The 11,640-nt window shown below is 38.4% G+C and overlaps 3 protein-coding genes across 3 annotated transcripts; 2 read left to right on the top strand and 1 right to left on the bottom strand.

Annotated features, from left to right (window-relative positions):
- Positions 1-236: 236 nt before the first annotated feature.
- LOC141431893 (large ribosomal subunit protein mL48-like) lies at positions 237-1,679 on the bottom strand. Its single transcript, XM_074093179.1, has 4 exons — positions 1,528-1,679; positions 1,348-1,455; positions 1,140-1,273; positions 237-393 (listed from the first exon to the last, which is right to left on the bottom strand). Exons 1-4 carry the CDS (start codon positions 1,552-1,554, stop codon positions 252-254), a joined length of 411 nt encoding a protein of 136 aa, XP_073949280.1. The 5' UTR covers positions 1,555-1,679; the 3' UTR covers positions 237-251.
- Positions 1,680-1,984: 305 nt separating this feature from the next.
- On the top strand, positions 1,985-7,169 carry LOC141431891 (mitochondrial import receptor subunit TOM70-like). The gene is made up of 2 exons (XM_074093178.1): positions 1,985-3,801; positions 5,035-7,169. The coding sequence occupies exons 1-2, from the start codon at positions 2,309-2,311 to the stop codon at positions 5,186-5,188; spliced, it is 1,647 nt and encodes a 548-aa protein (XP_073949279.1). The 5' UTR covers positions 1,985-2,308; the 3' UTR covers positions 5,189-7,169.
- A 1,770-nt stretch (positions 7,170-8,939) lies between these two features.
- LOC141431569 (uncharacterized) lies at positions 8,940-11,416 on the top strand. The gene is made up of 3 exons (XM_074092744.1): positions 8,940-9,239; positions 10,602-10,749; positions 11,199-11,416. Exons 1-3 carry the CDS (start codon positions 9,062-9,064, stop codon positions 11,350-11,352), a joined length of 480 nt encoding a protein of 159 aa, XP_073948845.1. The 5' UTR covers positions 8,940-9,061; the 3' UTR covers positions 11,353-11,416.
- The last annotated feature ends 224 nt before the right edge of the window (positions 11,417-11,640 follow it).

The raw sequence follows: 11,640 nt of genomic DNA, 5'->3' as shown, positions 1-11,640 counted from the left end.
ATATATTTTTATGGTACCCTTGAATGAACAATGTAGCCATTTATTAGCAAACCAAATTTACTATTTATTTCATTTAATGCTACTAAAATTCTTATCTTATATTTTAAATTCTGATATTTTTATTTGCATTGAAAATTAATCAGGTTATCCTTAAATTGTTTTTCAAGTATTATAATAGCTGTCTCGAAAATTTTCAGTCAGTAGCATCGAACACTATCTCTTTAGTTTAGTGGCACAATGTTGTAAGCAAACTACATAACTATATTGACTCCATCAATACAAAGAATTACCTGGACATTGCGCTCATACACATTAAGGCTGTACTCTGCATCCACCACAGTGCTGTTTGGCTTGAACCGTTGCACCTTCAGCTGTTTTGCTGGTGTCGCCCAACTGTGTACAACATCATTGGCTTATGGAACTGGAGAACAGGCTTGAGAATTGAAAAGTAAACTAATTAATGTTTTTATACTAGGAAATTAGACCCGAGTGGCAACTTATAAAGGTTGCAAGTTTAAAATTGTTCCAGCCTAATATTATTTGGAATGAAATTGACTTGGTAACCAATCAAATTTTTACATGCTTGCTAATTTCTAAATAAATACTTATCAGATCAGAACACTGTAACCTTTTTCTAATACACCATTTAATTTGATCTTCCAGAAATTGAATGCAGTTTGATTTTATTACACTTTTTTACAAAACTGTAAAAAAGTTTGAGTTGTTCACAAAAAGAGAGTAGTATGTATTTAGAAGTAGTTTGAGAAGTTTGTATAATTTATAACTAAAGTTTGACCATGAATGCATGTGGTGAAGTGTTCAAAGACATCTTTTTATGGCCTGCCTTATTGCAGAAAAATTATTCCCAAATGTTTCATGTGCCAAACTGTTTTATTTCCCCAACTCTCAATTTTCTCTGAAACCAAACATTTTTCTCAGTGTATTTCCTTGTGGTATTAGAAGGCAGTAGGTAGGTTAGGCTAGCTATATGGAATTAAAAAAAAATAGTTTCAGAGAAAATTGTGAGTTAGGAAATGAAACACCAAAAAGACAGAGATCCTTCCTTTACATAATGTTTGCAAACACTACGAGTCAGCGCTACATTCAAGAACTGATTAGTATTTAAAAACATTTTATACCTGTCATCAACTTGCAGCCCCATTACTTCAGCATATCTGTGGATTTGGCTCTGACAGGCCTCAAGCAGGGCAAAGTCGTACCCTTTGATTTGAAGGTTCAGACAGTCATATACAGGTTCGTCGGGCTCCATACTCTACAAAATTAACGATTTTTAATACAAAATTCAGTTGTTTACTGAAGTTATACCTTTGTGATGTGAATACTTACTATGAGGTAATCAGGTTCATATAAGTCTGTTTTCGTTCGCTTTTGGGAACATTGTGAGGTGCCGAAACAGGAAAGTTTATTGGGTTGAATAAAACGGTCGAGCCTTGCCTGCATTAAAAGAATAATTATATTAAAAATGTAACCTACAATTTATTTTAATTATTATTTTGAGATGCTTACTAGTCTGGATAGTCTTAGACTGAACATTTCTGATGTTTTATTTTATTTTATGGTAAGATTAATTGAGTTAATGTAGTACAAAATCTAGCGCAAAGAACAAAATGACACAAAAATAAAATAGCAAGTCAAATACTCAAATTGACATTTGACATTGACAGACACCTGACAAGTTGACACATTTGAAGGCGTATTTTGTTTGTTGTGATACGATCAAGGATGTGATTAATTAAATTGAAGTTTATTTCATCTTTATTTTGTTCATTGAGTTATTTCTAACTTCAGAGATAAATTTATCGTAATCTTTGATGAAATGTAAAAAACGCCTCTGTAAGCAAAACTACCAACATTAACAAAAAAATTAAGGGTCCGTTTGACCAGACGACCAACTTTTTAAGGTTTTAGTTCACACACACTTGATATACACTATTTCCAACACGAACCGATTGCGGGCCGGCTAGGGGGATAATGGTTTTATCTGATGTGGCGCATGGTTTTATTACACTAACATTATTCGTGGCATTATTTTAATTTTAGTAAGTCATATCACTCAATATTGTTTTTATTAAAATGCTGGTTGTATTTGCACATGATTAATCAATTATAAGAAACCTGTGCTGTCAAAATTTTGTCTATGAACGCTCCTCGCTTGGAACTTGCCTTGGTATCGAAATGGAAAGAGCGGTGTAATTGTAATAGTTTTGTAGGTTTTTCTTGTAATTGTGTAAAGACAAAATAAATGGTGTAAACTTGAAATTATTTCGAAGATTCCCCAAAGGATACTATGGCGTCAACAGGCAGTACACCTTTTCCTAAATGGCAACTGGCCATTCTACTCGGCGCACCATTAGCCATTGGCTTAGGTTACCTTTATCTAAGGAATAGATTAGATGATCCCGAAAAGAAGAAAGTAGCCGAACTGAAAGCCAAAACAACAATTTCATTGGACAACGAGGAGAATAATGTAAAATCCGCCGAAAGTGCTATCGACCGTGCCATGAAGCTGAAGGGTGCTGGTAACCGCGCGTTCCACGCAGGCGAGTACGACAAGGCGATCTCCTTGTACAACGAAGCCATCGAGTCGTGTCCGCCTGACCGGACGGTTGACTTGGCCACCTTCTACCAGAACCGCTCGGCCTGCTACGAAAAGCGCGAGATGTGGGATCAAGTCAAGGAGGACTGCACGTTCGCGCTCAAGCTCAACGAGAAATACGTTAAGGCGTTCCTACGGAGGTCGCGCGCTGCTGAGAAAAGCGGTGACCTTGTTCTAGCATTGGAGGACGTTACTTCTGCGTGTATTCTTGAAAGGTTCCAAGTGCAAAGTTCTCTAGTCAATGCTGATCGTATTCTGAAGGCCCTAGGGCGGCAACACGCGCGAGAGGCTCTCGCGAAGCGCAACCCTGTCATGCCATCCAAGCACTTCATCAAAACATATTTCTCTGCTTTCTCTGAAGATCCTATTACAAAGATACAATTAGATGAAAAGGCAACAACCGGATTCGCCAAGGCGAAACAAGCTCTTGATGCACAGGATTATGATGCCATTGTGGAAGCATGCACAGCAGAGTTGGAGGCTGATGGAAAGTACAAAAATGAAGCTTTATTACTGCGCGCTACCTTCTACCTCTTGCTGGGTAGACATGAGGAGGCTCAAGCCGATCTTGGGAGCGTGATTGACAGTGATGCTTCTACTAAGGTGAAGGTAAATGCACTGATCAAGCGAGCCTCTCTGTACACCCAATTGGAAAATACAGAACGCTGCTTGGAAGACTTTGCCAAGGCTGCCCAGCTGGATCCCAACAACTCTGACATCTATCATCACCGCGGGCAGGTATACCTGCTCTTAGAGCGCATGGATGAAGCCACCGCTGAATTTGCTAAAGCCGTCCAACTCAATCCTGATTTCTCTATCGCCTATATCCAAAAATGCTATGCCGACTACAGACATGCGCAGTTGAACAAGAATGTGGGTGCTCTGACTCAGGTCAGGTCAGATTTTGAGAGGGCACTGGAGAGGTTCCCCCGTTGTGCTGAAGCTTACATCCTATTTGCTCAAGTGTTATCAGACCAGCAGGAATGGGGTCGGGCAGAAGCCTTGTTTGACTCGGCGCTGTCTGTGGACCCCCACAACGCCACACTCTATGTGCATAAGGGCTTGGTTCAACTTCAGAAAAGCACAGATTTCGACAAGGCTGTGAAACTTATCAATAAAGCTATTGATATGGATGACAAATGCGACTTTGCTTACGAAACACTGGGCACCATTGAGGTGCAAAGGTAAGCAATCTTTACCTTTTTTTTAACTACCAATAAAAGAACCACTTTGTAAATGTTTTTATAACAACAAAAAGACTTAAGTCACACCTATACATTTTTAATAAGAATTACTTTGAAACAGTGGTATGAAACAATCCTTGATTTTATTTATTTAGCTTGACTTTGAGGACATGATTCATAAAACCAACATCTACAAATTCTACTGAGAACATTAACTCAAAATCATGTGTAAACAAACCATGTGTACCATTAATAAGTATGTAGAGTTACACAAATAAATGGTAAATAAATACATAGGAGTGTTAAGAAATTGTCTTGATTTAAATGTATTTGTTGCATTATTGTTCTCAGGGTCAAAGGTCAGTTCAACAAGGTTTGAACGGTGTAATCAGACTTGCAAGAGTTGTTATCAACAGAGTACATTTGTGGCATTGCGCCAATATGAATTTAGGCCACTTCAGCCTCACATGTCTTAATTGACTTTCGTTTTTTGGCATTCAGGCATAGATTGAACTGTACAATGATTTAACTTCAACATTATTATCCATTATTTGTTCAGATTACTCACTATCAGTAAGTAGTGTCCTTGGAACGTAAGATAGTAAAAGATTATAATTTTTTGCATAAGCAGTTTCATTGGGGATTGCATGGTTTTTATCTCAAGTATTTGCCTAGTTATGTAATGAGCAGACTCACTTACAATGTGTAATGTATTCAAATATATGAATTCATAATAGGTGATGGATAAACACATGATAAATTGATTGATTGCTAACTTATGTATATATTAGCTCTGAGACATACACTATCTTGGTGTAAAATAAAGTGTTCAATATAAATCATGAGGTGTAAATTGCACCAAGAAGTCAAATTCTGCAACTGAAAATTTGTGTTACCTCATCATGCATAAGCCTCTGAACCGATTTAGATGATATTTGATATGGAGGTAGTTTGACACTCGGGGAAGGTGATAGGATAGTTTTAATCTCGGTAAGTTGCGGGAACTATCCCGCGGGGTGGGCGCGCGATAAACAAATTCTTAGCAAACAAAGTCACAGGCAAAAGCTAGTATTTTTTAAAGTTCAGAGTCAATAAGGAATACGAAATACTAAGTCGTATGTGCGCCACAAACTGAAAATGTTTGAGAACCCCTGTAATAGTTTGTAATTGTAAATGTAAATTAAAGCATTTTGATGGCTATTTTGCTGACTAGCTTTTATTTTTTTTTTCCAGAGGAAACCTCAAACGATCGCTGGAGCTGTTTGAGAAAGCCATCGCTCTGGCGAAGACGGAGCTGGAGATGACGCACCTGTTCTCACTGAAGGACGCGGCGGCGGCGCAGCTGAAGGTGTCGGAGCGCTGGGGGCTCGACTGGACCGTCAGCTAGGCGTGTCGCCCCTCCCGCATCGCACGCAAAACATACAAGGCATTTGCCAAGTGAGATTGGCCTTACAACACTGTTTTCTTTTAAATTTACATTTGAAAAGTTTTTTGTGACTTAAGTACTTATTTCTGCTTGTTTTTGAAGATTTACTCGAACATTATAGTCAAATTGAACCGATGAGTGGTGTCTCGGATAGATTTGAAGCGCTTTCACGCGAAGCCCCGCCGCTAGCCAGGCTTTTTCTCGGTGATAGTTTGCCGCTACTATTAATCGAGGCACTTTTTTCGTTATATTTTGTTTGCCAATAGTCTGTAAATGTTTAGGTGCAACTTTGGTCTAAATGCAAACTTTGTAAAGCACAGGTGAGTTATAACTGGACTGGAATATCTTGCAGTGATGTATGGAATGGTGAGATATTTTTGGAAATGTTACTAAATTGAACTATGATAATTGTTTCTAGGTGTCACTTTAGGCTCATTTCAAGAGCAAAAATTCCATCGGTGTACAAAATTTGTTAACATAGGGTACAAAGAGCTACATTTTGCTATATGTATGTTAATCGGATGATACCTGTCTCCTTATTTTCTACCATCACCATGACACAAATATGATGATTATTTTAGTAAGGGTAGCATACATACCTAAGTGATCAACAGTTTTACTACACTTCATATTGAAGTTGTTGCTGTATCCATACGAAAATATTATGTACCTATTGTTAAAATTATTGTAGTGATATAGTTCTTGCATTTAAAATATAATAAAATCTATATTTTGCGTCTATAGATATTTAATAAAATGCTGTGAATGTATATAAGACAAAATTTGAATGAATGGCATTAGAAAAATAATTCTGTAGCACCAGTGAACTATCACTAATATAATATAATTATGTATGACACAAATCGTATGTCAAAGCTTTCGTACATATCTATGTACCTTATTTATTATGTCCAGAAATTTTGGTGTAATGTTCTCGTACAGATACCTGCATGCTGCTGTATTGTGATATTATTGTTACTAACAAAATCTACCCCGTCTTAACTAGTAGTGGCAGCCGATCAATGTAAATGGATTGTATTGTAGGTCACAAAGCTAATGAATAAAATTATATTTTTTAACCAGTTTCCATTCACAACATCGTATAAATAATATAACGACATTTAATTATATGGAATTATCAGTGATCCTACATACAAGGACGGATGTATATTCTTACATTACATTATTCATAATCGTAATAATAAGTTGATTTCCTCAACTTGGCGCGAGCACGGCCTATCTTGCCTCCTACATCTTATAACTATACCATGACTCTTCCATATATATTTTTTTTCTGGGTAAGAGCTATAAAATTGTAATAAATTATATAAGCTACGATTACTGTGCATGTACAGGTGGCCAGGCTAGACTGGGCAATGCAATAAAATGAATAAAATAAAAGTTCATCTACAGAAATGTGCAAACGAATTTTTAAGGTACCTTTCGTTATGTCTGTAAATGCTTGATTGTTTTGAAGCGTTGGTGGCATCTAATTTGAACTTTGCCACCGGATTGTAGCCGTTTTGAAAACTGTTTTGAGTTGAAAGTAAGCCTTTTCGCCATTGTAGATACTGTTATGAACATCACAGGTTTTGTACAATTGTTAAAAGTAATTCGGTAGTGTAGTAGCGTTTCGAAGAACGCTTGAGCCGAAGCGGCGGCGCACTGCAAACGGGTGCATTCAACACATCACCTAGTTGCACCAGGCGGAACTTTCACAAAGGTATTCTAGCTTTTAGCAAAGTTTTTAAATTGTATGTATCTAGATAGATTTACAAAATGTCGAACGACGGTAGGTGTTTTGGATGCATCCTCGCCTTGTTTTACCAGTTAGATTGTGAATTTAGAACTGCTCGCGGAGATTGTTGTACGAGAGTTGTTACCTCACCGATAGTGAATAGATTCAATTTATGAAAAGTACGAAATACATTATTCGAAACGACGTCATGGTTTTTATTTTATGCGTCTTAAGTGTTATTGAGCATTTAAACTTTTACGTAGGTACAGCTGCCATCAGATATAGTTAATACTAGCATGTTGCCCGCGACTGTCTTCGTACATACATACATACATAAAATCACGCCTCTCCCAGTGTAGAATTCGTTTACCGCTGTACGGCGGGTACTATAAATTTTTTAGACATTTACGGTTCGAACTCTAGTATTCCAGTGTATCACCTCCGGAAGATCCTATATCGTATGTCGGTCACCCTTCATATTATACGGCTAGCCCTTGCGTAGGTATATGTGCATAGTTAATTTATGATTATGCATTGGAATAAGCTTTACTGTCCGCTACTGTCCGTACAATATAGGAATGGACAGAAGGAAAACAGCTACTTTATAGTGCATGCTTGAGGAAGTCATTTAATAAATTGCATTTTTTTGGTATACAGGCCAAACTTAATTCTAATAAAATTCTAAATAAAACATCGAAGACATCAATATTCGTTTAATTTATTCATTAACTAGCTGTTGCCCGCGACACCGTTCACATATAATTATGGGAATTAGGGAACTATGCAATTTTCTGGGATAAAAACTATCCTATGTCCTTCTCCGGAACTAAAACTCTGTATACTGAATTTTATCTCAATCTGTCCAGCGGTTTAGACGTGAAGAGGTAACAAACAAACAAACAGACTTACAAATGTATAGTTCCCGCGGGATAGCGATAAACTAATTCTACGCGGACGGAGTCGCCGGCAACAGCTAGGTTTTTATAATTCTGGTTTAGCTTTAATCATCCCGCTTAACAAGTTGGTCATGAGTTTACTTATTTGTCATACGTATCTCAAAGTATTTTTAGTTTTATTGTTGTTTGCTGTCGATGCAAGTGGCCTTCTGTGCTACAACGGTACCTTCACGTCTCTCCAGTTCGGAGATGATCCCCTGGCGTCCAGGGGCGCGTTCAGCCCAAGAGAACGTGCTATAGAGAGACTGCGATGCGCCTCGACCGTACCCTGTGGAGGTTATATCTCATAGTCACGTATTTTCTCAATTCTGGAACAGCCTATTTTTCGAAGTGGAGGAACGTTGCTCGGTGTATTTGTACACACGATTGTCCTTACGACAGAATAGCGTTTGAAATTTTTGAGTACCTCGCACGGTTTGATTAGTAGCAGTAGCAGGGAAGTAAGAAAAGGCCGTACAACGCTAGCTAGGTAAATAGAAGGTAATTCACGACTGTTTTACCTCAATGAACTAAAAGAATTTCCTTGCTCACCCGCGACCTTACGATAGCTAAGCTTATGCAAAATATGCGTGTTCACACAGTTCCAACACCTTCACACTGTAAGAACACACACCAATCACACAAACCCATCTATCACCACCACCACACTACACTGACGCGTTTCGAACTCAACCAGAGCTCATCTTCAGAGTGACACACCATGTACACCATGCTACCAGTTGTTAGACTAACAAACCACAACCACAGAATAACTAATCCACGACCACCGTTTTAATTTGTCACTGTAACTCCCCAAGTACCCACATATTTTATGAAACAAAACAAAACTACCCACAAATTATTAATAAATTTTAACTGTCCTTCAAAACTACCTTGATTTTTATTTATTTACTGTCACTGTACCTAGCTATGTTTTTAAATCACCATGATTGTTATAGGATTAGGTATAGCATGGGACTGACTGAGGTTTGTATAGTTTCGCTGTTTTTTAAACATACTACCTATTTATTCACAACTTTAAGAAATGTAAGGATGTCACTCTGATCTGACAATATTCTGTCATCATCTGTAACGTCACATTTTTGATTCTGGTTTTTGAGTGGATCACACTCACTGTTATTTAACAAAGTATGTTATCAAATGTGGATAGCACAGTGTTGTTTTTTACTGCTTAACTTTATTGGTTTGTCGACGGGCTTGCTCTGCTACAACTGTTCGTCCACGAACCGCGACTGGAACCACTGCAGCGGGGACTTCGGCACAGCTTCTCCGTTTGCTTTCAACTCTTCTCGCTTGTTCCTGATCAATTGCACTGGAGGTCTTTATTTAATCTTGAATTAAAGTTACAGGTCAAAAGAATAGTTAGTTACCAACTAACATGGTGGCGCTTTAGCCTTCACAGTTTTAACAATTTCAGTAATGTTACCTAGGTATACTCATATATACCTACCTACTAGTACCCAAGTAGTGGCTTTTATTAGTTTACTTGTTACTCATCATCTTCACGTATTATTATTAGTACCTGGGCGACCGAGCTTTGCTCGGGCTAAAACTCGGTAACAATCGTTGTCCCAGAGATAAGACCAAGTTAGATCGATTTTTCATCCCCGGAAACCCCTACATAACAAATTTTATCGAAATCGTCGGAGCCGTTTCCGAGATCCCCGAAATATATATATACAAGAATTGCTCGTTTAAAGGTATTAGATTTTGAACATGAAACTACCGTAAGACTCACTCATATTAAATATATTGACCCGGATAACTCACGTCTTAAAGGAGTGCGCGTGTTGCAAGCTGCTGAGTCGCGTTGCTCCGAAGACGAAGGGCTACGGATTAGCCCGAAACATGTCGAGCTAAACTCGATTTAAGACGTGAGTTATCCGGGTCAATATATTTAATATAGGTATTAGATTATTATTATATTACCTACCTACTAGTCTTAAGCGCCTAACGTAATTTTAGTGGCAATAACTTAAGTAAGGTGAACCAGGGATTTTATAGGTACAGTCACCATCAGAAGTCGCTATACACTTCAGGTGCTCAAAGAAAGGTAAACGTTTAAATTGTCAAAAAGTTGTTGACTGTCATGGTAGTATTTACTTGTGAGCGCTCAACGTGTCAAAAATACCTAAACAGGTGATATTCATTAATTTCTACACTCCTAACAAGTCATTGATACCTTATATGTCAAAAAATCACTGGTATCTAAGCAGTCAACATATCAAATATATCTGAACAACTGGAAAAATAGACATTTAACGTAAAAGTAGACGTACGGTCTACAATTGGCGGAATTATCGCGTAGGTAACAAACATACCAAAAAAATACAGCTTCCTCCTTTTTTTGAAGTCGGTTCAAAATGAGCCTTAACCTCTACACCGCCACAAAAAAAACGGAGTGACATGCTTTGTACGCCACAGAAAAACCAGCGACAAATGAACTTGATTTTTAATTTCATTGCAGAAGGATTTTTATGTTGGTCACAAAGAGTATTGGTCTTACTATACCAGTATTATGTAATGTATAAGAATGTTGGTCACGTATAGATGACCGTGGCGTGCGAGGCATTCCATTGGCTGTCACGACTAGATGACTGGAGTGGTGAAGAGGTTAAATAAACCTCCTTCGGTCAGTCGGATAAAAAGTCGGATGAGCGTTTTGCACGTGTTATTTCAGATAATGCGATGTGTTTCGTGCGGTCTTGGTCGGCGCGGGCCAAGCACGCGTGGCTGGTCCAGCGCGGCTGCTACCAGGCCGGCAAGGAGGACCCCCTGCCGCGGGGGCTGCTCACACCCACGAGGGCCATGGCTTGCAAGCGCGAGAGGTGATGACGTCACGCTGAAAAATTCCACTAATACCTAACTAATATAAATGTGAAACTTTGTACAGTGCGATTATCTCCACTTTGACACTCGGCAATTCTACAATGATTGAAATCAAGATTTGGTCATAACCGCAACAACGTCTAATCCGGCTTTGTATATTAGACAAGTTAAAAAGTTTGATAGTAAAAAACAAAACAAATAGTAATTTGTCGTAATTTGTTTGTAATTTACCTTTACGATTTAAACCGAGACATACAGTCGAGGTCAACAATATCTTTACCCTTTAGTACCTTGTCACCGTAAGCCTTTTTAAACATAAAGTGACAGCGACAAGGTAGTAAAGTGTAAACATTCTTTGACCTCGACTATACATGGAGGTCATCGCTCTGGTATTGCAGTACAGAAACATGGAGTTATTTTCTTACTTAAACTGAGCTTTTTTTTTCAGGCTTAGCGACGCTGAATACAAAGTATGCCTCTGTCAAGCGGACTGGTGCAACTCGGCGAAATCACACTTCCCACACAGAACGCTACAGTTCATGAAAACTCTAATTAGTATAACATTTATTTTTATACCTTATTTGTACGCGCTTGGCCACTAATTGTCGACTTTTGCTTGCTCGGAGTGGTTGAATAAATGCGGAATTATTTGCCGCTTTCACTTTATCTGAGTCTATTTCCACGAAAAGGATGGTAAGAAACTAAGAAGTGTGTGTTAGTGGGACGCGTCCGCCGCGGCTCGGGAGCGCCGGAGCGCCCAACATGGCCGCGCCTCACTACAACCTGCAGTTTTTTTGTACGCTGCTGCTGAACCTACATAATTAAGAAGAAAATAATTTTCACATCGCCATCAATAGATATTGGGCTACTTACTTCGCATAAGTAATGAG

Source organism: Choristoneura fumiferana, chromosome 10 (assembly GCF_025370935.1).
Source record: "Choristoneura fumiferana chromosome 10, NRCan_CFum_1, whole genome shotgun sequence".
In the NCBI taxonomy this organism is placed as follows: domain Eukaryota; kingdom Metazoa; phylum Arthropoda; class Insecta; order Lepidoptera; family Tortricidae; genus Choristoneura; species Choristoneura fumiferana.
This window is presented reverse-complemented; position numbering and strand designations above follow the sequence as displayed.